The sequence below is a fragment of the Astyanax mexicanus genome, chromosome 14, assembly GCF_023375975.1.
Source record: "Astyanax mexicanus isolate ESR-SI-001 chromosome 14, AstMex3_surface, whole genome shotgun sequence".
NCBI lineage: Eukaryota > Metazoa > Chordata > Actinopteri > Characiformes > Acestrorhamphidae > Astyanax > Astyanax mexicanus.
The window spans coordinates 12,558,935-12,585,560 of record NC_064421.1 but is presented as its reverse complement, the minus strand read 5'-3'; the positions used below and the strand labels follow the sequence as shown (position 1 = coordinate 12,585,560).

Genomic DNA, 26,626 nt, shown 5'->3' with positions numbered 1-26,626 from the left:
ATTGTTTTTCTTAACTTTCCCTTGGTTAGAAAAGTCACACTTATGTATAGAACAGATAGATCAACTGATCTTGTTCAGATTTACTACACTGGCCGGTTCATGCACTCTGCTATGACTTCAGCATTAACCTTTGCGACCTTTGTCTGTCGGGAGGTTCACACATTTATTCTCTATCCAGCACAACACCCCTCCTACCCCCTGCCACCCCCAACAAACCCCATTCAACCCACTGTCTTGCTCTCTCTGGCTGCTGGGAAATGGAGCAAGAAATTGGGTTAGCCGGCTGCTTCCGAGTCCGCCATGCTCGCAAATCTGAAATTGGGATCCGATCAGGCAAAGCCCGGGCTGAACCTCGACTCAGGAACACACTCCACAAAAAGTGACAGGGATTAGGTAGCTTTTACCGCTTTCACTCGCAAGCCTCTGGACACGGCACAGTCCAATTGCCAAAGTCCCTCTATACCCCACCCCCTCACCCCCTCACTCCTGGCAGCAGCAGTCACTCCAGGTCCCCCCTGGTCAGCAGTCAGTCCATGCTGTGGTGGTAAATGGCCACGGCCGAGGGGATCCGGACGCATTTCCGCAATACTCACCAAGCTAGACCTCTGTTGCCATGACAACAGTCAGGCGCAAGAAAAAAAAAAAAAAGAAAAAAAAAAAATAGTTTCACACGTCTTGCTGAAACGAGGCAGCAGCCAGAATGAGGAGGTTAAAGGGTGGTACCAGCTTTAGCATACTGAGTAAAAAAAAAAAAAAAAAAGGAGGGGATGAGAAAGTTTGGAATTGGTGGCACATTTTACACACGAAAAAAAAAAAAGAAAAACGCCTAAACATTCTCCCGGCAGGGAGGTTTAAAAAGGTCAGCGGAGATCAGACTGACAGCAGGAAAGTTCAGCGGTCAGAGTTCACCAGCCAACCTGCCAGACTGCCCCAGCTTACCTCACGGACCCAAAAATAGGCACAGAACCAAAAAACTAAGAACAGAACAAAATTTTCATCACTCTATTGAATGAAAGTTAACAGACTGATTTTAGAATGTAAATAAATACTGAAGTCATCCAGACTATGAAGAAACAAATAAGGAATCATGCAGTAACCTAAACTTTAGACATTGTGAAGCATTTAGGTGCTCTTATCTAAGGAGCTTTTCAGTTGAGGTTTCTGAGGGTGGTAACTCTTGCTTTTCTGTTGCTGGGGCGATCCTGATGAGGGCCAGTTTCACCATAACGCTTTTGATCATCTTTGCGACTGCACTTGAGGATACTTTTAAAGACTGTTCTTTCAAAGACTAACTTTAATATTTTAAGTATTTATTTTTACTTGTTAGTTGAATATTTCTTGTAATAATATGGATCAGAACATTACTCAAATAGGGCCATTCTATGGAAAGTAACTCTACCTTTTCACAACTTTACAACTGATACTCTCAAACACATTAAGAAATTCAAGTAATTAACAAATGCTAACTCAAAGCCATTTCAGGTGACTAACTCATAAAGCTGACTGAGAAAATGCAAAGATGTGCAAAGCTGTCATCTAAACAAGAGGTGCTACTTTGAAGAATCTAAAATATGAATCATAATCTGGATTACCACCTTTTTTGTTTAAGAAAAAAATCCAAAAAAATCCCATTTAAAAATGTCTTTAATCTACAATGCAGAAAAATTTAAAATAATAAAAAAAACACTGAAATTAACTTTCGCTTGGTACTGTATAGACACATACTAAATTTAATTGGACTCCCTCAGTGTCTCTTTTCTGTCCTAAAATCAGTGTGAAAAATGACTTGACAGAGAGGCCAGCCATCACTTATTTTGACTTACCTCACAGAGTGGACTGTGAGCGAATACGATGCCACAATGCTAAAAGGTAAAGCTACTATTGAAAGCTTTCAGCCGATTCTGGTATCTTTTTGGCTTCATTTCGCGCCCTAGAATCCAGCAAAGTGCTGTCACTTTTGTAAATAAATCAGGAGAGTAGATTGGACCCTTAGCTCACTCACTGGTTACATCAGATGAGGTGTTATTGTAGCTGTTATGATGTATGCATTGTAAAACTCATAACACGATAACTGTAGAAATGTGAATAATCACAAAGCCTTAATAAACAATGCAAATGAATGACTGAATAAGTCTTTACTGCCTCTGTGAAGCATACAAAAACCCTTCAACCAGACAAAGAAGCTTCTGAATCAGGAGTATTTTAATCTTATCCACAAAGAGCATTTTTGGCTGCAGGTTTTCATTCTAAACAGCCAGCAACACACCAGATTTCACTTGTTTTACCAATTGGTTAGCCTTCAAACAACTGAAGACATGAGGTCCTGCAGCCATGTCGAACCTTTTGGATAAAACTGGACACCCCTCTTCTAAAAGGTTCATTACAGATGAAAAACTTTTTTTTTTTGCTGATTGCATTGTTCAAATGGTCAAGGTTGGTTAAAAAAAGTGGCCATTTAAATAAAAAGCATGCTACTGGTATATAAGCAAGTTAAACTGATCATCAGTGTTGTGAGACCAATGACGCGAGAGCGAGGGCGAGAGTGAGGGCGAGAGAGAGAGAGAGAGAGAGAGGGAGAGAGCAATGAAGAGAGCGTGGAGCGCGAGGGCGAGAGAGATACAGAGAGAGAGAGAGAGAGAGAGAGAGAGAGAGAGAGAGAAAGACCAATGACGGGAGTGAGAGAAAGCGCTGCAATTAAAAAAAAATAGCTAGTGGAAGTGATGGCACAGAGACAGACACCGATTCTCCTTATGAACATTTTCATCACCTGGTAAGAAACCCAATTGCAGTGTCATGAGCAAATTTCTACAGTGAGCAGTTTAAAGAACGTATAGTGATTTCTAGCTTGTAGTGTGAAAAAAAGTATTTATTTGAATATCTCACGAAAACAGTAAAATGAACTGAACTTTGAACTAGTTCAGAATTTAAATTGTGAACTTTGAATGTGAACTGTTCACTTTGAGCATGTATGAACTGAACTTGAACTAGTTCAGAAAAGCTGTGAACTGGCACAACACTGCTAATCATGGTAAAAGACCAGCAAAACCTTTAAACATAGCATGAAGAGATAAATTGGTCAACCTGCTTAATAAAGTTTGGTAAAGCTTCACCAACATAGCAAGAGTTTCTGTGGAAGAACCTACTTGTGTATATAGCATGGCTAGGTCAATTGTAGGGGGATGTTCTTGTGCACATTTACTACACTGAACCATTTATGTATTGAATGATATGATGTGATGCAGCAGCAGCAACCTTGGCAACGCTGGGGAGGATCACAAATTCTCTAGTTGTTCACGAGCCGACCTGCCAGACTGCTTCAACTTACCACGGCAACTTAATGGAGTTTAAAGTAAAGATTTCGAGTGGGCCACGACAAAACTTTAATTTAGTTTCCTTTAAACCATTCAAAAGTGTATTTTCTTTTTTTTTTGTTGAGGATTCTTATCTTACTGCATAACCCAATCATGCTCTAGCTTTTTAGATTACAGACTCATCCCCAGGCATTCTACTGCAGGGTTTTTGGTAGAGACAAAAAAAAACATGGTTTTGCCACCTCTTCTACTTCTACTTTCAACTTTAATTAGTAAACGTTTTTGTTTTTATTTAACTCAGTTTGTCTGTTTCTGAAAGTGCGACAGATATGTAAAAAACTGAACAAATATAATGAATCAGATACCCTCCATGCACTGTGTTTATGATTACTCATAGCTCTAAGGTATATTAACATTATTGGTTTACTGTACTACACACTGAACTACACATAATACACATTTTAATAGTATGTCTTTCAAAAATGAATAATACAATTAAATAAAAACAACATTTAAAAACATCAATTAGATTAAAACAAAACAATTTAAAAGAAAATATACAATTTATATTAATATACGGTGGCTTTAAAACGTTCTTCTAAACTTTGCTTTGTCCAAATAATTTTTAGTTTGTTAGCATTAGCACGTATGGTACCAGGTTTAATGGACATGCAACTGAACGTTTTATGAACACAGCACAATTACCAAAGTAAAACAGAAGTTAGATAGAATAACAGAAAATACAGCTCTGGAAAAAATAAGAGACCACTTAAAAATGATAAGTTTCTTTGATTTTATCAAATGGAAAACATCTGGAATATAATCAAGAGGAAGGTTGATGATCACAAACCATCAAACCAAGCTGAACTGCTTCATTTGTGCATCAGGAGTGGTATAAAGTTATCCAAAAGCAGTGTGTAAGACGTGTGGAGGAGAAAATGCCACGATGCATGAAAACTGTAATTAAAAAACATGTTTTTTCCACCAAGTATTGATTTCTAAACTCTTAAAACTTTATAAATATAAACTTGTTTTCTTTGCATTATTTAATATTTTTTGTTATTTCAGCCATTTCTCATTTTCTGCAAATAAATGATTTAAATGACAATAAATTTGGAATTTGGGAGAAACGTGGTCCGTAGTTTATGGAATAAAACAACAATGTTCATTTTACTCAAATTTATACCTATAAATAGAAAAATCTGAAAAACTGATTCAGAGTTATAGTTGAAATGTGATAATATCTAACAGTTGCTGCTTTGTAATAATCTGTTTGGATTAGACAACTTTAAGTATAAGAGCCCCGCTAGCACAGAAACGTTATGTCAGTGAGTAACCAGCTTGATGACGTTATACAGAAATAAATCCTGCAGCGTCATCCATCCCCCTCATCCTCCACTGCCTACAGTGAGTCAGCAAATTTGCTCTGACACGGTATCTTTTATAAGTGATAAAATTTAACAGAATCTCATGCTTTTAAACATTTCAAACAGCTTCTTTTCTTTAAGTTCTCTTTTCAGATGTGCTTCTGCTTCTGTTAAAATGCATAGCTCAGATCACAGCTAAAGAAAAAGCACTATCATGGTATTTCAGATTCAATTATTGTTATCACACCTTAATGTAATATACTTCACTCAGTGATTTATGTGGGCTGTCTTTATATAAATAATCCTCAATATCATTATAGAGAGCCATTATAAGCTGGAGATACTCTAAACAGTGAATTAAGGTGTTCTGTTGGAGCTGTTTTCAATTCTTGGTTTTAAATAAAGCAGGAAGTATCGGATATTTGTATTGTACACTGCATTAATAGGAACCAAATTAAGGTTAGTCAGATGATCTCAGTTCTAAAAACAGATGGGTTGGGTTCTCTCTCTAACACCTGGTTCTTACTTTCAAACTGAGGGAGTTTTTTCTGACCACTTTTGCCAAATACTTGCTCAAATAGCACAAACAAAAGTTTTAAAATGTATTTTTGAGCAATACATATAAATTAAATGTACCAATAATTGCACAGTGAGGGTTGTTTTGTCATTAAAGCATACAGGAATGGGAGCAGCAGTAGCAGATCATACTGCAACCGGCCAGCAGAGGCGCTAGACCTGTGGTTGCTTCACTTTTAAGAGGAACTGCACTCTCCATATTTCTTACAGTAATTGGGTACTGGCTGATTGGTTATATAGATAATGTTTGTAAGGATCCAATGTTGTAAAGATTATAGGTAGAGCTGGACAATAATTCAATATATATAAAAAAATGTACAGGGCAAATTACATAAATTGGCAAATTAATTTGGGCTTTTATATTGTTTATATCGATATTGTATTGAATTGGTATTATATTGAATCGACCAAAATTAAGAAATGTATTGCTAAATAAATATGGCTATATCATCCACTCTGCAAAAAACAAAATCTTGTAGGTGATTTTTTTTAGATAAATTTTATTTTGTTCTCTGATAAGACTTATGTCCTACTTTGCATTGTAGTGTTAAGTATCTTAAATCAGTCTTACTTAGGATTTATTTTTTTACTTTTTTCGTGTACACATTTAAGGCACAAAATCAATAAAAAGAAAAAAAAATCATGATTTAAGTCTTACTTCACTCATTTTAAGACAGCAATTGCTTTTTTAAAAAGAAAACTTACTAAGAAAAATGTGCTTACCCTATTGGCAGATTTTCGACTTAATATAAGCATATGTGTCTTAATTTACATACAATTTGTCTAGTTTTTGCCAATGGATTTTGTGTTCATACTACACAACAATGGTTGGGATGTAATAGCTAATCTTTACACTCCGTGACTGACTGTCATGGAAAGACTCATTTGGTTGCTCTTTTTTTAAAAACACATTTTGTCAAGAAAACACTTGAGAACAAGCAACTCACAGTTGCTGACTGGTACAGATATTAAACCTGCTAGATGTTTGCTGTGCATCTGCGACTCTTTGCGACAACTTTACTACTACAATATTACTTTTTTTTAGTCTGCGATCTACAAAAAACGATCAGCGACTTTTTTAAAACCGGGCTAAAATCCTATAGTGTAAACTAGGCATTAGGAGCTTTAAACAGTAATGCATTACAAATGACATGAATACAGGTTTATTTCAGGACAAGCTACTGAGATGCTACTCAAAGCATCACATTTGCCTCACATTTGTGAGTTTATTTCATTATTTCATTACAGCTACTAATCATCACCTCGGTTCTGTTATATTCCTCGGCATTCAAATGTGACAAAGCACACAGCAAGGACACTTTAATGAGTTCCCACTTTGCATCCATCTCTGCTAGAGCAATTTCAATTGTCTTCCCACACTACACCCAAACCAGTAGATCAAACAATTAATGCAAATGATCCCAAACAACATTATGAACCACTGAAAAGCCAGGCTCAGTATCTTCAACATGCAGTCTGTTTCATTTCCACACACAAACACACATACACACACACTCTCCCTATGTGTCTCTTCTCCCACAGACTGTCCTTCATTCCTTCCCTCTCTCTTTCTCTCTCTCTCTCTCTCTCTCTCTCTCTCACTGCTCTGTTTCTGTATGCATGGGATGGCGTGTGCGCGAGTTGTGGCGTCAGTCCTGACAGCTAACACACAGCGCCGTGTTGTAGAGAGGAGGTGTGTGTGTGTGTGTATTCTCACACTGCGATTCAGTGGTGCAAGTGTGGCTGCAGACTGATGCACAGAGAGAACATCTAGTGCAAAGCTTCATTCAGCACTGGTCTTCTCCACACTGTTCACCACCTCTCTTCACCTGCCTGCAGAACCAGCAGCCGTTCCAGTACACATCCAGAAACACAGTGCAGGTCTATGACTTATACATGCTGAAGCCAGAGGGCTGATGTTAAAACATTCTGAGAAAAATGGCACAATTTCTTTCCTGTAGATAACTAGATATGGCTTTGGTTATAAGCTGCAGCATTAGCATCAGGCTAAGATCGAAATAAACAACAAATGAATTGAACAAATGTAACCTAAAGAATCAAAATACGGACAGTAGAGCAGGGGTCGGCAATTAAGTTTGCAGAGGGACATTTTGAAAATTGGAAAATTAAGTGTAATGGGATGGAGTGCTACAGACTACTAGCTCTCCAGCCCAGAGGGTCGTTGAACCCAATTGCAGAACAGTTGAATCCAAAGCAGGTAAACTCAAACAAAAAAGGGAAAAAATAAATAAATAAATAAACCGCTCTTGACACAGGATCGAACCCGTGCTGTCAGGGTCACTGTCTAATACACTACCGCTGCCCCGGCTAGTGAATTTGAAAACAGACGGGAAACTCGCGCTTAAAAGGAGATAGGGGGCCCAAATACAAGCAGAAACTAAAGTCACGTCGAGTGCGACAGAGAGACACAGAGAGGTAGGTAAACAAAAGCTCCCCAGAGAAGCATTTTATTTATTTATTTTTTTTCATCATCGTTCATTATAGTTCAAGCAACCTCAGGGGCCAAATGTTTCACGATTGCGCCTATTGCCGACTCCTGCTGTAGAACAACATAACATGAATAGAAGCAGGTCACATGTTAACCACAGGCATATGTAGCTTTCTATTCTCATAAGAATGATGGTACTCATTCAAGTACAAAGATATTCTAAAATGTTGCTACATATGCTGCATGCCAAAAGTCATGAGAGTGGACTATGGATTGATCATGAAGTCTTCATGAAACTTCAGGGGACAACTCTGGGGGAACGACCACACCTGTATAAGTTGTGAGGTGTTATCTTAAGGTTATAGTAGAGCTGAACACTGGGCCACATGCTCATGACAAGACAGCATGAATTATCAGAGACGTGGAGAGAGGCCTGGTTGTGGGTGCCAGATTGATAGGACATTCTTTGTGTGTTGGATGGGACAATGTGAAGTAGAAATCATTATCATCCATTGTGGACAGTGCAACATCTGGCTAGAACTGTCTGTGTGGACACACAACTGAATCCATGCACATGGCAAGAGTCAAGGGACATGATATTTGGCATGTCAGTGTATAAGCTGCATTAGTTACTCCGTTTAAATCCTATCCGGACGGGATTACTTTCTCAGGGGGACGTCTGTGAAAAATATTTCACACTTCTACACAGTGATAAAACTCTTGCATCCGGACTACAATAGAAAAAAAAAAACAAGAGGACCAGTGAGACATTGTGTTCAGTAGCTCCTCCATTTCCACTCGCTGTTGTGTTTATGTGGATCTCCATGGAAAAACACGCCCAAAGTGAAATTACAGGGCGTGGCAGTGGACAAATAGCTATTTTATTAAGCGCAAGGTGATGAAAATCAGAAATGTGAATCCAGACAGGACTAAAATTACCGGAGGACCATGGAGTTCAGCAAAAAACAGTAGGAAATTCAGACTGTAATTTTCTTAGAGGATGTTCCGGACGGGAATAAAATCAAAGAGGACCCCTCATAAAAGAGAAAATTACCCCTACACCCCCTGAGGACTTCAGTGTTAAAAGTTCTCATTAAGTTCTGGATGTCTAGAGTGGTGTCAAATGGCTACACACATTCAATAGTTTGTTTTTAAGGGGATAGTAAATGATCACACATAACGGAAAAAGTATTATCAGAGTTAAAATTAATTTTATAAAAATTTACACGGGCAAAATTGCATCAATTATAGCTTATTGATTTAAATTTTTAATTAATTGGACAATCTGGGGTAAAACCTTATCAAATACACAATCCAGGAAAGATGTGCTCTACTTTATTAACAATGTGTTGCTACCAATACTAATATGAATGGTTTGCCATTGAAAAACTAACATAAAACATATCTGTTGTTAGTCATTTTTTTTTGTATATTTAGCATGTTTCAGCTGCCAGTAACAGATGATATTGAAAGAGATGACTCTCTTTCAAAGTTTAGCTTCCAAAACAGCTCTAGAACATTCTGTCCACCTCTAATGAAGCTCTGTATTTGCACACCGATGTGTAGACCAGGAGCTGTGCTGTGCTCGGCTCTGCTGCGGTGTGACTTTAAGACAACGGCTGTTTTTGACCAGGGCAGTGCTGTTTGGGCTGGCACTCCTCTTGACAAGCCAGCACAGACACTTCGGCGGATGTCTGGATGTGCAGTGGAGCGGAAGCGGACCGCGCTCTCTCTGCTAGCACACAGCTGCTGCACCAACTGGACGCCTGGATACAAGAAGGAGTGAAAATATGTGTGTATATATGTGTGTGTGTGTGTGTGTGTGTGTGTGTGTGTGTGTGTGGTGAATATGTGCTTGCTGTCTTATAGCTCTGCTTTAATGTACTATGATGCTTCTAATGAAATAATCCCTATACATTTTTATTTTGCTTATATCCTCACTGTTATTCCCTTTTTTCACTCGTTTCCTCTGGCACATTTCTGCTTTAGAATCCCCTCTTGCTCTCTAATGTGATTTTCTCTCTCTTTCTTCCTATAGCTCTCTCTATTTCCATGTTTTAGCTGGTATTTATCTACTGTCTATTTCTCTCTATAGTTTTCATCTCTGATTTGCTTCTATTAAGATCATACTCTATCTGACAAACAGAAAAAAATGGTAAACATATCCAAATCATTCAATTCAGGTGTTTTCTAACTACAATGGTATACAAAATCAATCACTTAGCCATGCAGTCTGCCTTTATAAATATTAGTGAAAGAATGGGAGGTTGTAAAGAGTTCAATAAATTCCAGTGTGGTACTCTAACATGATGGCACGGTTTCAAGCTACAGTTCTGTAAAAAATAAGAGACCACTTCAGTTTCTAAATCAGTTTCTCTGGTTTTGCTATCTATAGGTATATATTTGAGTAAAATGAACATTGTTGTATTTAGAGTTGTATTTTTAGAATTTTAAATATTTTTTTTGTATTTAAAAATATTGTCATTTAGAGCATTTATTTGCAGAAAATAAGAAATGGCTGAAATAACAAAAAGATGCAGAGCTTTCAGACCTCAAATAATGTATATTTATAATGTACATATTCATAAAGTTTTAAGAGTTCAGAAATCAATATGTGGTAGAATAACTAATCATCACAGTTTTCCTGCATCTTGGCATGTTCTCCTCCACCAGTCTTACACACTGCTTTTGGATAACTTTATGACACTCCTGGTGCAAAAATTCAAGCAGTTCAGCTTGGTTTGATGGCTTGTGATCATCCATCTTCCTCTTGATTATATTCCAGAAGTTTTCTATTTGGTAAAATTAAAGAAACTTATCATTATTAAGTGATCTCTTATTTTTTTCCAGAGCTGTATTTTGCTAAATTTCTCCCCTCCTAGCCATTTTTTTCATGTACCATAACAATTGGGAAAATAGAAAATTATGTTTACTGTCAGAAAGAAAACCAAATGGTACTTCCAGATATGGTGGACCTTTATAGATCCTCTACCTTTACTCAAAGCAGAATAAATTCTCAGGAAAAAAACAATTCTTAACCATGGCTATGTTCTTGTAGAGATCAATGGGTGAGAAATAAGAATACAAAGGATATGTGAACCATGTAATATATAGTTCAATGCTTAAATATTAAGTTATGGTTATTTTATTTCTTTTCAAATAAGTCATTTTGAGAGACACTGTGAGTGTTTATAACCTGATATGAATTTGAATGAGCTTTTCTCACCAAGCTAGTTTGGTCTGAACTTTAACACTTTTCAGTTTGGTCCAATTAATATAGCAGGTGTGAAAGACAACCATCTACTGAACCATGGCCTAATTCGGCTACACTGTGAAAACACGTTTCTAGATGGATAACAGGAATAATATTCATTATAACAGGAAGTGAAGGCAGGCTATTATAAACAGAAAAAAAAACAACAGTGTTGTGCCAAAATCCAATTCCCCTTCACATTCATGCACACATATGTTCATGACTGCTGTATCTACTGTAACTGTAGATTAGTTACATTAGTCCTCATTTAGAAACAGAAATAGCCAAAACGAATAAAACATTGTATACAATGTAACAAATATTTAAAACCAGGTTCCGACTTTGGTCCTGACTTTCAAGTCTAGATAAAGTCTTACTGCTTTGCTTTAATGTTCTATAACATTTCTCATTAAATCTCTATACACTTTAATTCTGCTTATATTTCCTATTTTCACTCGTTCTTCCCTTCTTTGCTCTACTCGTATGTTTCTGCCTCAATTCACCCTCTAGCTCTTTCTCTCTATGGTTCTCTCTCTCTCTCTCTTCCCAGAGCTCCCTCCGATCCTGTGTTTTGCTGGTATCTCTACTGTCCATCCCTCACTATCTCTGCTCTAATCTCTGCTCTATTCCTGCAGTTATCTCCTCCTTCTCACTCTATCTCTCCTCTTCTGCTCTGTACTCTTTCTCTCCCTTTCTCTCTGCCTCTCTCAACCTCTCAAGGTCTGGCTGTGTGTTATCACAGGGATCAATAGTGCTGTGATTATTATTCCTGCAGTACAGCCCACATGGAGGCTCATTTCATTCCATCACCCATCTGCTTCCATATGATTCACTGCACCAACCCTGCCTCGCTAACTGACACACACCCAGGCAGCACTGCCACTCCATCACACTAAATGGGGAAAGCCATAAATGCTGAATACCTAATTAGAACGTACTAGTTGTAATGCTAGGAAGGTGTACTGGGGGTTTAATACATGTATACACTGGTTAAATTATATAAAACACAAAATACCACAAAAATGCCTAAAGAAGAAGCTGTTGGAATGGAATAAAATTTTATATATGTCAATGTAATGATGATCTATTTAAGTGATTACAGAGCAGTATGGAGCAGTATTAGCATTAGCCACTAACCGCACTAAGCGATACTTTTTTGAACGTTCAGCGGTAAGTATTATCGGCCTGTACTATCTACCCTATCTACTATACTGTACTGTATTATCGGGTAGCACTGCTGGAGCAGCATTAGCACTAGCCGCTAACCACAGCGCTAGCTCTCTTGCTGTTCAGAGGCGAGTTTATCGGACTATAGCCTGCACATTAAATGACTAGCGGTTAGCAGCTAATGCTCCAGTTTTAGTGAAAATCTGTAAATCTAAGCTTACTGTAAATAAACAGAAGCGCATTACTCACCCAAATAAACAGTTTTCTGGCGAGAAATCTGTGTAGATTTACAACCAGCACTTCAACCAGTTTCACTTCAATATATATTTTTTAAGGATTACATTGATAGTGCGCTTTATAATCTGGTGCACCTTACAGTGCGAAAAATATGGTACAGTAAAATGCTAAGAAAGGATAACTGTACAACTGATAAAAGGCTCTAACATCCAGTAGATCACAGACACTCATAATTTGCCAAATCTGGCATTCCACTGGTCTCCTAAATGCTCAAATGGCTATGAATCTAAGGACCGGGCAGACAATCGCAAGGAATTGTGGGTGAGCTATGTGTGGATGAGCATTATTCTGTGGAAAAAAAGCCAGTTAGGAAGCCCTGCTGCAAAATGCCCTGTACATATAGATGATCTGTTAGTGTCCCTTGTATGATTACTAGAGGTGACTGACTGTTGTATGCAATGTCTACCCAGATCACCACATTTCTCCACAAAACTCTGGTTCTTGAACCAGTTCTGCAAGGGCTTATGAGAATACAGCCCACATTTCCATCAGTTTTAATGGAACCTTCAAAAAGTCATCAATAGAGGGTGTTGCACAGCAGCAGTGAACAGAAGCGGTCACAGTTTGTGCTGAAAAACCTAGCATTCTTCCGTTCCCACTGCAAATTTGTTTACTACTACATTTCTTGGCGGAAAGGTCGTAAACCAGTTCAAAATTAGGTTTGCAAACCAGAGTGGTTTCAGTGTAAAATCACAAATAGAGAAATGTATAACAGTCAACAATCTTTGACCAAGAAGTACACAATCCAAAACTTGGAATTGAAAATGCTTTTGAAAGCAGGAGAAGCGTTTTTACACAAACCTTCTTCTGAAAAGTTTTTAAGTTTTTCTTCATCAATGCATGTACAGAGTATGAGTTTAAAGTTGCACAATAAACCCACGGTAAGCATTAATCTAAACACAAAGCATCCAGATGCTTTCAGGACGAAGACTTGACAAACACAATGCCAGCCCATAAGAGCCACCAACTTACTGCTCGAACACTCAAATTAAAGAAATATCCTAATATAATCTCTAAGGAAATTAGTTAAATTGTATTATGATTGTATGAGTCTATACAAATAGCTGTGGTTATTGCAATATGTGTGACTATTTCGCCTATACTCACATGGTTTTAGTGTATAACAATTTTTCTCATGCTCATGACCTCTGACCCCTGAGCTCACCTCATGCTGCGGAGGTCCCAGCCGCGGATGGCCGTGTCATTGGCTGTGGCCAGCTGGGTGCAGTTGTGGTGTGGACTCCACTTGCCAGAGGTGAACTTCAGCTGCCCTTTGCCTTCCAGGGTGGCGCTGCTGGAGATCTGGAGAAGCAAATCGACCCACAAACACACACACGCGCACACACACACACCTAAATCAATGCGGGTGTAGTCAATGAGCGGCCGTAACATGCGTGTGTCCGGACTGGACCGATGAGAGACTGGATAGCGTGCACCAATGAACACAGTCCCATCGCTCCGAACACACTTATTGACATGAGCCAAAGAGACAGGAGCCCCCTGTTAAGGGGGGGAAGATGTACTTTTCACCTTTTCACTGGAAATTCACTGACACGGGCTGCTGTGACTGGAGTGTGACCTTGGTGACTTTTCTAGAAGGTTATATAGTTGTTAGTCATAACAGGTTCAAAATCATTATTGTAAGGAGACAAAAAAGAGGGAAATATGAGAAGGAAATACTGTAGACGTGCCACTAAAAGAGGAAAAACTAACGTAGACCTGAGTGTGAGAAAGCAAAAGAGAGAAAACAAAAAAGGATATAATTTTCAACACAATGGCTATGTTTACATGCAAAGCTTTTCTCCAATCCAACTGAATTAATTCAGATTCCAGAATCTGATTGAGGTGTTTATATGTACACTTTCCCCAATAGTCTCAGAAAGTTTATGAAAGGCCTGATTGTGGTTCGAAAAATGTTAAATGAGCGCATAAAAAAAATCCACCAAAAAACCTTGCAAGGAAATCTGAAGAAGAGGTGGATCATGCAACATGACAATGACCCAAACATTCCAGTAAATCCAACAAGAAATGGATAAAAAAAATGAGAGACTGAGAATGGCCAAGTAAAGATATGGGATAACATAGAACACTTCTTACTGATATACAGAACAAATGTTTTTTTCTTATAATTTACTACATTGTAGTATACTATTCAATATTTATGAATTACGAAGGAACATATATGCAGTTAGCTAGTATAAAAAACAAGTGTTTGGTCTTCACAATCACCTGACATAAACGCCAACCCAGGACGAGTTGTAGTTGAAGGAAAAGCAGTAAACAACAATTCAGCACCTCTAGAACTCCTTCAAGACAGAAGCAGACGAATCTAAAGAATCTAAAGTATAAAACATATTTTGATTTGTTTAACACTTAATTGCATATGCGTTCCTTCATTGTTTTAATGTCTTTAATATTAATCTACTCTGTAGAAAATAATAAAAAATAAAGATAAAAACATTAAATGAAATGGAAAAGTGAAAAGTGTCTAAACCTATATTCCAAGAGTAAAATACCAGTAAAAAACATTATACCAGATATTGTCAATGAATACTGAGTGATTTTCGGCTTTAAACAATGTAAAACAAGTCAACATGTTGTACTAAATATTAAAGGAGGTCAACAGCAGCCTGGCATGGTGGTTTATAGTGCATCGCTTTAACACTTTAACTTGAACTCACTCTTATAAACGACTACAGGGCCAGCATGAAGCAAATTGCACAAAACCAACAGCACCTTATCTAATAAACAAAGGCCAGCGCTCTGAGCGCCTGTGAGAGATGTCCTCTGCTGCTTTGTTCAGCGAGCTCGGGGCTCAGCCACCGCTGGAAGAGCCGACAGAGGAGCTTGATTTTTCTCTGTCTCTCCTTCTCTCGCTTTTTTTCAGGGCTTGTTGGAGGCGAGCCAGAGCACAAAGGCGCGCTAGCGCGGATCGATCCGGGCCGTGCTGCTCACACTGCATACAGTCTCATTACTCCAGCTCCAGCGACCAGCCAGAGACGGAGAGCAACCCCAATCCTGGCCCCGCTTCTGCCTGCCCTGCAGTGCCACCCTCAAAGCCATCAGCACTGCCCATTAGATCAGTGTGGGTGTCAGTCTTTGGGCTCACGATTTGATTACGAATCTTAAGAAAAATCTATGTCTCATAATTTAAAATTATTTAAAAGAAATATACAAAAATATAACTAAAGTAGAATATAGATAATAAAAAAGTTTATAGTATGTTTTTTGTTTTTATTATCACATTGAATTACCATGAATATATTCCAACAAATCAACATATATTAGTGTTGCAAGTCATAGACAAAAATGCAATGTGTGATATAGCTATTGGATATCCCAAAATGCATGTATGTAAAATGTCGGGAAGCATTTATTAGCGCTAAGTGCTGCTAACGATAAATAAATGGAAGCACTTTACTCACCCAAATGTACAGTTTTTGGGAGAGAAATTTGTGTAGATGAACATCCAAAACTCCTTATGCGCCTTACAATCTGGTGTGCCTTATGTATGAAAACAGACCAGAAAATAGTTTTTTATTGATAGTGTGCCTTATAATACGGTCCTTTGATTATAGTTGACAGGCTAGATTTAAAACATCGACCCAAAGGTCTACTCTGAACATTTTATAGAGGATAAACAAACACCAGATTATCCTATCCCAGAGAAATTACTTGGTTCTTAAGCTCCAGTAAAGGGGGTGTGCTCTAAGGTTTACCTGCTTGCTATAGACACCTGTGATCCTGTGCTTGTAGATTAGCTCTAGAGCTAATGTTCTCTACCAGACACCACAGGACAACAGCAGACGTATGGTTGTAAGGACCAGCTCAACATCTGGTTAGATATGCTGTAAATAGCAGGAAATAGGCTAAATAGACTGCTGGAATGTTGGATTAGCATAGCTAGCTACTATAGCTACTCTTTGGTCCTCATTTCAACAAAAAGCTAAAGTAGACTTGAATCGCAATCATATAACTACAAGAATCAACACTACATGTTGGAACTTGTATTTAATCAGCATTAATCAATCAATTAAACACACCTGAGAAATCTGAAACACCTGTGAAGCCCTAAGTCATGAGGTCAATCGAATCATTGCGAATCATTGCCAAATACGAATCAATACCATCATTATGCGCCATTGCATTTTTGCACCACTACCCATTAAGCTCTGAACAGAGCCTGCTGGTTAAGGAATCAGAAGGATCAGAAGACGAGACCCCACTCCACCACCCCCCCCACAAACCAGAAAAAAGGCAGCCATTTATCACAGTGTGCTATTTTGCTAAGATGGCTGGGCTTTAGCTGGGCTTGTGTGGGTGTTGTTTGGGAAGCTGGAAGTCGTGAGCTGAATTCTGTGTTCTGCGGCGTGGCAGAATTCACGGAGATTTGAGCTTAAGCTTACAATTGCGAGCGGAGGCTGGGACACGGCCGTGATGAACACATCAACCTGAGCCATTCGGAGGAAAAGAAGGATGGGGGAATAGACTGGAGGAGGAGAGCTGGCGTGTGTGTCTGTGTGTGTATGCGTCTCTGTGTGTGTGTATGCGTCAGTATGTGTGCGTGCGGGTCTGTGTGTGTGTGTGTGTAGGGGGGCTTGTGTGAGAGAGATTAGCATTCTCATCAGCTCTGGCGGAATCTGACTGAGCGTGCTCTCACTCTCTCTCTCGCTCTCTCTCACACTCTTGCTCTCTCTCTTCCTGGTGCTTTTTCTATCTGGCTCCGTTTTAATGGGCACAGTGCCCTCAGCAGGCCTTGCCACTTGATAACCCCCCTCTCGCTCTGCATGCAAAGCTGACATTAGCATGACCGCATAGCAAGGCTCGGCGTGGCGGGGACCGCGGACCTCTTCGGCAACCTCTGCCGAGGGCGAGCGCACACGTATACGTGTGTGTGAGGGGGCCGTGAGGTGGTGGCGGACTGAGCGGAGCTGACGTTTTTCCTGGTCGCACACGCACACACATGCTCTCAAATGTCAAGTCAGGGTGATGTCCTAAAAGGGCCGCGACACGTCCAGCCCGCGAACCTCAGTCTGCGAGCCATTAATTAGTAACGACTGCAGCGGATTATTAATGAACACCCTCAACACAGCGGCTTCTCACTAATGGGACATTAAGTGACCAACCTAAACTCACATTTCATCTGGACTTTCAGCACCATGGACACTTTAATTGCACAGGCAGCGGCTTGTGGAAGAAAGATAATCCAACTAAAGGCACTGCGCTGTAATTGGGGCTTTTGTTGTCTCCTGCAGCTCCAGAAATAGGAGTCCCCTGTGCAGCATCCGCAATTCATCAAGTTCAAATCATAGTGTTTATTACCCACAAACTCTATGAAGCAGGAGTTTTAGAGGAAAACCCCCCAAAAACTGTCACTTTTCTTGCCGATTCACCATTTGCAGTGTAGGCTAGTCCAGACTTAAGGTCCGGCTTAACAAAGCCAAAGTGGCATCAACTGGCTAAAAATTAAAATAATAATTTGGTGAAGCGATGGCATAACACTATTTTACCTCAGGAGACAGCTTGTGAATGTCCATGTCCAACTTCAAGACCTGACAGTAGGTGACATTTAAATTCCAAAGTCGTGTGGTATTAGTTCAGTATTAGGTATCGACCAAAACAAGTATTTTTAAAACTGAAAATGTTGGATAGTGATAATAAACGTGACTGGCAGTGTCTGGCAGAAATCCCATCCACATTCAACACAGGAGGTACAGCACACATATCACACAGGTCAGAGCAGGGTTCTTTATCCTCCATGGTACAGGGAAAAATGCCTCTGCCATTTGGTATGGCCCCAGAGGGTTTACATCTACAGTATTTGTTCCAGAAAGCCCTATTTAATTGGTGCCTAAATGCTTTCATTGGAAGGTGTGTGCAAAATTATGAGCCCAGTAACAGGGCTCTCAACATGCATTTCAAGAAGTTCATATGCTCACATGCAACACACTCAATGTTCCAAATAAAGCTTGCCTACCTTTAATGCACCGAAATTTCTAGGACAACGCCCACCAAAGTGCACTGCTATTTTTTTAACTGTGGAAGAAGAGTAGGCATCAACAGATTTCCTGAAATGTTCCAAATAAAGCTTGCCCCACACCAGTCAATTCACTGAGAAATGTAAAAAAAGTCAACAGCCAATCAAAAAATAGCATTCTTGTATCCGGGTAAAATTTACGTGATCACACCAATAACTGTCACATATTGTCAATGCGGGAGCACCATATTCAATTAATAGACTACAGTACAGTAAGTATTTCCAGATCGAAATTAATACTTTCATCATACAAATAATAAGAGCTGATGCTGGGGAATATTGTCTCCAGCTAATAATGTTAACTATTTACAACACACACAACAACCACCCCACACAAACCCCTGTCCGCCAACACCTCTTACAAACACCACCCCTGAATGTAAAAGAAAAAAAGGACTGTAGAACTTATAAATGTAAAATTAGAATGTGCAAAGTAGAACATTTTAATGTAAAGCTCTATATCTAAGCAAACAGTAGTATTATATATTACACTAATATTATATTATAACACTTATATTATATTTAATCTAATCACAGGTCATGTAACATAAGTGTTTTTACAATAATATACTAATCAAAACATTTTTTAAAGCTCTCCTAATGGGAGCAAATTAACTAGGATTACACCATTATATGCACTCTCAATTATAGGCCATTGTCTCAATCATGTTCTCATTAGAAACTATATAAATCATGTGTGATTTAGCACAGTGAACAGTTTGTTTGAGCACTAGCAATGCTGGTTTGGAGTGCAGCTAGTGCAGCTAGAGAGAGCAGTGTAAGATACAGCAGTTATCAAATAATGAAAGGTGTGCTATCTCACCGTGGCCTTGGTGGAGCTCTCCTGAAGGTCCCAGAGCACGACGTGGCTATCGGCCAGAGAGATCACACGCTTGCCATCGCCCATGGGCTCCCACAGCACACTGCAGGAAAGAAAAGAGACATTGCTCATTCCACACACCTGCACAGTCACAGCCATCCACTTCAGCAGGCATCTCAGCCATCATATAAAACATTGTGTTTCTATTTATTTTTATTTTATATTGATGTGCTAATCGTTTAATATTATTTAATAATATATAATAGAGCTATTTTGATGATGAAACAATTCTAAAACATCTTACCTTAAGATTTACAAAAGAAAATACACTATATTTCCAAATTTTTGTGGACACCCTTTATAATAAATGCATTTTTGCTACTTTTGGTTATGCCCATTGCTGAAAACGACGTACAGAATCACAACCACAGCTTGTCTAGTCCCTGTAGAGAAGTACTGACAATAGACTAAAACTCTAGAGAAGATACTTAAACGTCAAAAAATTATTGCCATGCCTAAAGTAAGGTGTCAGCAAGAGAAACCCCCACTATTAAACTGTAAACTGTATTGAAATGATGGGATCCCTGGCTAAAGACCACAGCAAAATCATTCGTAATCAAGAAGAATATCAATGCTAGTCTAAAGACAGAAACACTTTTTTTTTTTTTTTTTTTTTGCAAGAATCGCATAACAACTGTGAAACATGGTAGAGGTAGTGTCAGTTAAGAGATAATTGAGGTACCTAGGACGTCTGCTTTGTATAACAGAATTCTTCAAGAGAATGTCACATCATCTGTTAATAAACTCAAGCTTAAGCCCAGTTGGGTCATGCATCATGACAATGATCCAAAGTATACAAGCAAGTCTACCTCAGAATGGTTTTAAAATAAAAACTGGTCTGACAGAAACCCTACTTAAAGCCTTTAGCAGGTCATGCTGAAAGGCAGACAAATGTCACTGATCTGAAAACCCTACGCATAAAGAATTGAGCCAAAATTCCTCAAAATGTGGGACACTACAAACATCTTGCTTGTTTTCAAAAAGTTGGCTAAATTGCTAAATATGGTAAAAAGGGCAAATGTGATCAATTTTGATTGTTTTATTATACTGTGGTTAATTCAAACTAAAGGCTGTCGCACACTGGTCCTTTTCGACTGCTTTTGGTTAATTTTTAATGGAACAGTTCAAATTTTGATGCATAAACCAAAGCAGAGCCATTTTCCTATGGAGAAAACATTTTTATGAAACAGTCATCAACGTGCAAACTAATTACGGTCAATACATACAGAATTTTTTTTTAAGAATCTAGACAATTATTAATTACTGCAGTATTTGCTTTTCCTCTCACTAAAAATCCAAGTCTAACATCGCCTTTCATCTTTACCAAGAGCAGTTTACCTCAGAATAACAATCTATCAAATTGCAAGAGCCTTCAAGAGCAGAGTAGAATCAAACCAGAGAGCACTAGAGAGGAATGACACAACAGGGGGAAAAGTCCTACTTGGGATTCTGTCCAAGTCTGTAATTTGCATCCGTCTTTTGTGAGGAGGGATATTGTAGAGCTAAAAAAAAAAAAAAAATCACGTTTATGAGGAATATAAACGACACAGTGAAGGGAGGACAGTTTTTACAACCTTCCCAAGGTGTTGAGAGTCATTGGCCTGGAGTGTGAGGTGCACCACAGGCCACAATAGACCCTGCTGCCTTTAGGATGAGGGGCATACTGTCCTGCTTTTGTCACATCTTTTTTTCGAGGTGCCCTATACTGATTCCAACTCAATTTATTCCTCACTTAAGATTTACAGGCCTCCCAAATGTATCAATTAATTCTTAAGGAAGGAAGTCTCCTTTTTACGGCGGCTCTTGGTCTTATTATGCCAGACCCATGAGTTAAGTTAAGGGCGGTGGGATTAAACCAAAATTGTCATACATCTGACCATGAAGAACAGAGGCTTTGCATCCTTGAATAAGCCCTCCGCATATTTAAATTTTGGTCTTAACACACTTTTACGAATCACGTCTAATCCACTTTGCATGCAGATGAGTTACATTGGGTGTGCAGAGCTATGACCAGATCCATCTTCTAGAAAGAATTAAAATACAGTACATGTATTTCTGTGCTCGGAAACAAAAGCCAGATTTATCTTCATGACTTGCTATCTGCACAATGGAGACTAGAGTTGCAATGGTATAAGATTAGCATAGCATGGTAAGCTTCTCAGAGAATATCAAGGTATTAGAGTATGATGATATTTCACCATTTTGCTGTAGCATTAACAGACTAATAATAATGAACAGAATTAGAAAAATACCAGATCTCAGATGAGTAAACATGCACTGGATGGCTGCTATAAATTGAATACTGGAATTTAATTTGTGGAAATTATTGGATTTAGATAGAGTAAGTCTTGTCATTTGCTGTGTTAAGGATATCATGACTATAGGTTAACTGTTTTTCCATGCTGAATTACTCACTGATGGTTGTTGACTGTGTTAATAATCTCACATTCATTTGAGTGGAATCCAAAGTAATCCCATATACGCTGATTTTAGTTTAGTTTTTAGCATGATAGAGGTAAAATCAGTTTTGCTTCTCTATGCCATTTTCTCCACTGTGTGCGTTTGAGTGTTACAGCGCCAACTGCTGATATTAAGAGGCAACTAAAACATCCTTTTTTGACCAATACTGGTAAAAGGCAAGAAAACCATGCCCTTATACCATGGTATCCCATGAAACTCTGATGTAAACCTAAAAGTAATTCTAGCTCTTGCAAAACCACTATATATTTAGCTGTGATCCTTGGACCCCCAAAGTCAAGCAAAGTAGGGTAATTCATACATAAACACAGGAACAAAAGCCTGGATGGGAAACAATAGGCCTAATGTGCAGAGGTTATTCAAGGTGCATCTGGTACACTCAGTCTTCAGAGAAAATAATTCTGACAGGGGTTAGGGGGGCCGCCAAATCTCCCATACAGAGTAAATGTGCACAATATAAGAGGTGTTTGAGAATCGACTGGCCACAGTCCCCCACCGAGATTATTCCATCATTACTGCCAGTATTGACTGACCTATATAACACAGTTTGCCTTCTCTCCTTCTTGGGTCCCCATTGATCCGCCAGCAGCCCCTCAGAGTGCAAATCGTACTGTGATTACGCCGTCTCACACGCCGTCCCTAAAATTCCTCCTGGCCCCCTGAAAACGCCTGATTGGCCACAGAGCGCTCAATGGCCATTGATTAAGAAGTGTGTGCCAGCTTCGAAATGAGACATGGCTCGGCTGAAAATGCTCGTTCTGAGGCTTGAAAACAACACAGGCACAAAAAAACCAACGTCTCTCAAAAGGGAAGCAAGCATGGGTCCAGCGCCTCTGCTGGCTGGCTGCAGTATGATGTGCACAGTAGCTCCGCCCATCACCATTTGTTTTATTGACAAAAGAGCCCATTTTGCATCTAATTTTTCTTTAAGAAACTGTCTTTCCATATCTACTGTCTAATTCCAGAGATATAGTAAAATAATGATATATTTTTCAAAAACAGTGTTGTCCAAATGTAGAGATTGGTGTCAGACACTGGTTCACGATGTGTTGTGATTAAATCAAAAGTGTTGTCCTCTGTCATTAGATTCTACTCTTCTGAGTGTGTTTTAATACTACTATAAACAATCACAATACATCAAATTTCTTACAATATTGCAATATATTGCAATTTACTGAAGCGTAACCTCTATATAATGAAACAATCAAATTCTTGCCAATATATAGCCCTAACTAATTCCAACAGTTTGTTTTCCTATAAATAGAATTGGCTACACAAACGATAATCAGTCTGTCTTTAATTGGCACTTTAATTTCCCTCAGATTTTTTTTTTAATTTTTAAACGTTATTATGCTATATCATAAGACATAAGCTGGCTGGATGTTTCGAACAATGACTGTATCCATCAAATACCACATATACAGTGAACGGTTCCACTCCTCCATAATTGTATCCTCTCCCTCCTGCTCTCGTTTATGGAGCTTGTGGATTACTGTTCCAGTAGAGGCTCTCTAGGGGAACGGGAGCTTCAATTTGCTCTTGTTTTGGCTAGTTTGCGGCTGGTTGATTTATCCACATGTCTCCACAATTACTGTCCAGTGTCTGCCAAGGGTGCTGAAGATAATGCTTTAAAAGCCATTTAAAAGCTGTATGTGAATGAGAGGGCTACAAGCATGGGTTCTGTTATTGCAACACACAGCATGCGATCAGCTGGGATTCAGTCTGAACTACTAATGAAAGTATGAAGGATAGAAATAGAAACATTTTAGTGCTAAATAAATAGTAATAATGAATTAGCGTGTTATTGTGTAGGGATATAACGATACATCCCTGATTTTATTTCATTCATAATATTGAGGTTGCAATTGGACATTCTCACAATATTTAGATATTTTGCATCATATTTTACATTAAGAGAGGATTCTTTAGATCTTTTTTTTTTTTACACTCGTACATGTCTATTACAAAAGTGGTTCATTATGGAACCATAATTGTTTTATGGTTTTGAAAGACCAAAGATAATTTAAAGTTAAGGATGAAATTAGTCGATTAGTCAACTAATGCCTTCCAGCTCTACTTCCTGTTGGGGAGGCTCTTGTTCCAATACATGTTTTACCTAAATTTTTTAGCTTAACTCTATGACAATTTTGCAGGACGTTTTAACAGTTTCGTCAATTTCTATTCACCTACAGAGGACAAAGTATTTATAAAACAATCACATATGCCAGTACATAAGTACATATATAATATATATATAATATATGTATGTTGCTAAATGTAGGATTAAAATGCTGAGAGGATGGTCACATGTGGAATGAGCTGATACTCAATTAGTAAATTTGTTGTTTGTGCACTTATGGAGACAAAGAGAGTAAGTTGGGCAGTGGTTTTGGCAGACTCTCTGTTGCAGTTCATGTAGTGCATTTCAGTTACTAAATAACAACTTCATCATTGTCAATTGTGTCCTCATATGAGGACATTATATTTCTGCTTCTCTGCACCATTATACTTTTTTTTAATGTTGACATTTTAGCTTCATATGGAGACACTTCCCATACTATCCAGTGGTCACATGACAACATTATAGTTAAGTGATTAAAAACAAGATGGCAGGAATCCAAGTCAAAAGTTTCGACAGCCAGTCCAGAGAGAAACATGGGACAGGTAAAAATTCTCATCGAATTTTTTGTTTGAAACTAGGTTATTTACTTTGAATGTAGAAAGTAAAAATCTAGTTTTTGGACTAATTGGGTCCTTCTGATCCCAAACGGCAAGGATACATTTTAAAATGTTAATATGAGTACACATTTTTTTTGTTTTGTTTTTTTCCTATACAAAGAGAAAGTTACGTTTTTATATTTTTTTATACTTGTTAGGTCCTTCTTAATGCACACCAAGCTAAAATCCGGGTCTCAGGAGGTTAATAATAGCTGTCCTATTTGAAGTACAGTTATTTATAACCCTCTAGAAATTCCTGTAGTCCTATAACAGATATTGTTCTTAAAGGGTCTGTGGGCAGAGAACCACAGTCTTCCAGCCGTGGAGAGGGATGTGCCTGCGTGCTCAGGCAGATCGAGATCGAGTGTTACCACCTGAGAGAGACTAAGAAGACGGGCAAGCGAGCAAGGCCATCCATCCATCTAAAAAAAGCCAATATCAAATGGGCAGTCACAGTACGAAACCCTCATCAAACACTGACTTTTACACACACACACACACACACACACACCCTTCACAACAGCGCACAAGTGTGAGCGTACATCCAAACAAGCTCATCCGCACAATCACACAAGCACAATTGCTGCCCTTGAGATTTTCACGGCTCTTGAGGTAAGAGGAGGGCAGACACCAGCACCATCAGTCTCCACCGCGGGGCTCCAACACACCAGCCCTGCAATCTCTGCCAAAAAGACCCACACACACACACACGCTGTGGATGCACACAAACCCCTAACTCAGAGAGGAAATCACATAGCCAATAACTGATAATAGCCACACTCACCAATAAAATCGGTCATCTCCTCTAAACTACGGCAGGATTTTTCGAGAGAGATCATCAGGGAAAGGATCGTTTCTGCTATGGAAAGAATCTGCAACTTTATCTGCAAGATTATTGCACTCCCAGAACAAGGCAGGAGACAGCTATGCTCTGGACACTCTCTGATGATCTTCAGATCAGCTCATACAAGCAGCTCATACATAGATTGGTCAAGAAAAGATAAATAAAAAAATATTAGGTGATAAATTGTCGCAGAAATCTTTGTGATTAACTATTTTGACAATTAAGATTTAACATTTAATTCCACTGTTAGAATGATAATGTAATAGCACAATAATGCAACTACACCCTTCTAAAGGACAACAGACTTTAAATTAATAATAGTCTAGGGGAAATATACTATTATTTTTGTTGCAGTCCACAACATGTGTATGGAAGTTTATTTGTACTGATATGTAAACAAAACACACAATGGACAATAACAAAGGTCAACAAAAATGGTTGAGATCAAGTCCATATACTGTACAATATGGTGATGATGTGATTATCTTATTCATGCACACTCATAAAGCAGTGATGGACTATGATTTCATCTTTCAGGGTTCTAACCAGTGGTCTGAGCTAAAAAGTTGATTTACACTGTTTTGGAACATCCCACTTCTTAGTAAATACGATTTATTTATTAAAAACCAACAGGAAACAACAAACCAAAAACTTAACAACAAAGAAACATGGAGTACACTAAGACAAAAAAAAAACAAAGAAACACATGCAACCTAACAGATGTGGAACGCGCACAAGAACTGAAAACTGAACACAGAAACAAAGGGGCTTTCAATACACATGGAGGGAACAGGAAACAGGAAACACCTAGGGGCAGGTAACAAGAAGGCAGAGCTATAAATGATACATGTGGAAGCACTAAAGACGGGGGAGAACTGGAGACAAGGAGAACAAAACTGAGAGCTATGTGCTAGGGAGCACATGGCTAGGAAAACATGAGACGGAAAAAAACATGGAGAAAGACCAAGGGACAGGACGAGAACGTGACATTAGTTGGTCCCGCTTTTTTAGCTCAAACAACAGGTACAGAGCTCTGCAACTATTGGGTCAGCGCGCTGTTTGTTGGAGACCTTTCTGGACTTCGCTTCTCAGCACTCAAACAGTCTGTTTAAAACCATGCAAATTTACATGGTTGTATACTTTTTGATCCAGTTACTGCATCAAGTTTCTACGTACTTTCATACACTTTTTAACAAATGAATTTCTATGATTTTTTATGCCTTTTTCATACCTTTAAGTCTTTCATGCC

General features: G+C 38.7%; 1 protein-coding gene across 1 annotated transcript in view; it reads right to left on the bottom strand.

Annotated features, from left to right (window-relative positions):
• eipr1 (EARP complex and GARP complex interacting protein 1) overlaps positions 1-26,626 on the bottom strand; it is a 62,033-nt gene that overhangs the window by 15,424 nt on the left and 19,983 nt on the right. Inside the window, exons 5-6 of the mRNA XM_007257305.3 lie at positions 19,281-19,380; positions 13,586-13,722 (exon numbers count right to left, since the gene is read on the bottom strand). Of these exons, the coding sequence (XP_007257367.3) occupies positions 13,586-13,722; positions 19,281-19,380 (237 nt within the window). The remainder of the gene's footprint in view (positions 1-13,585; positions 13,723-19,280; positions 19,381-26,626) is intronic.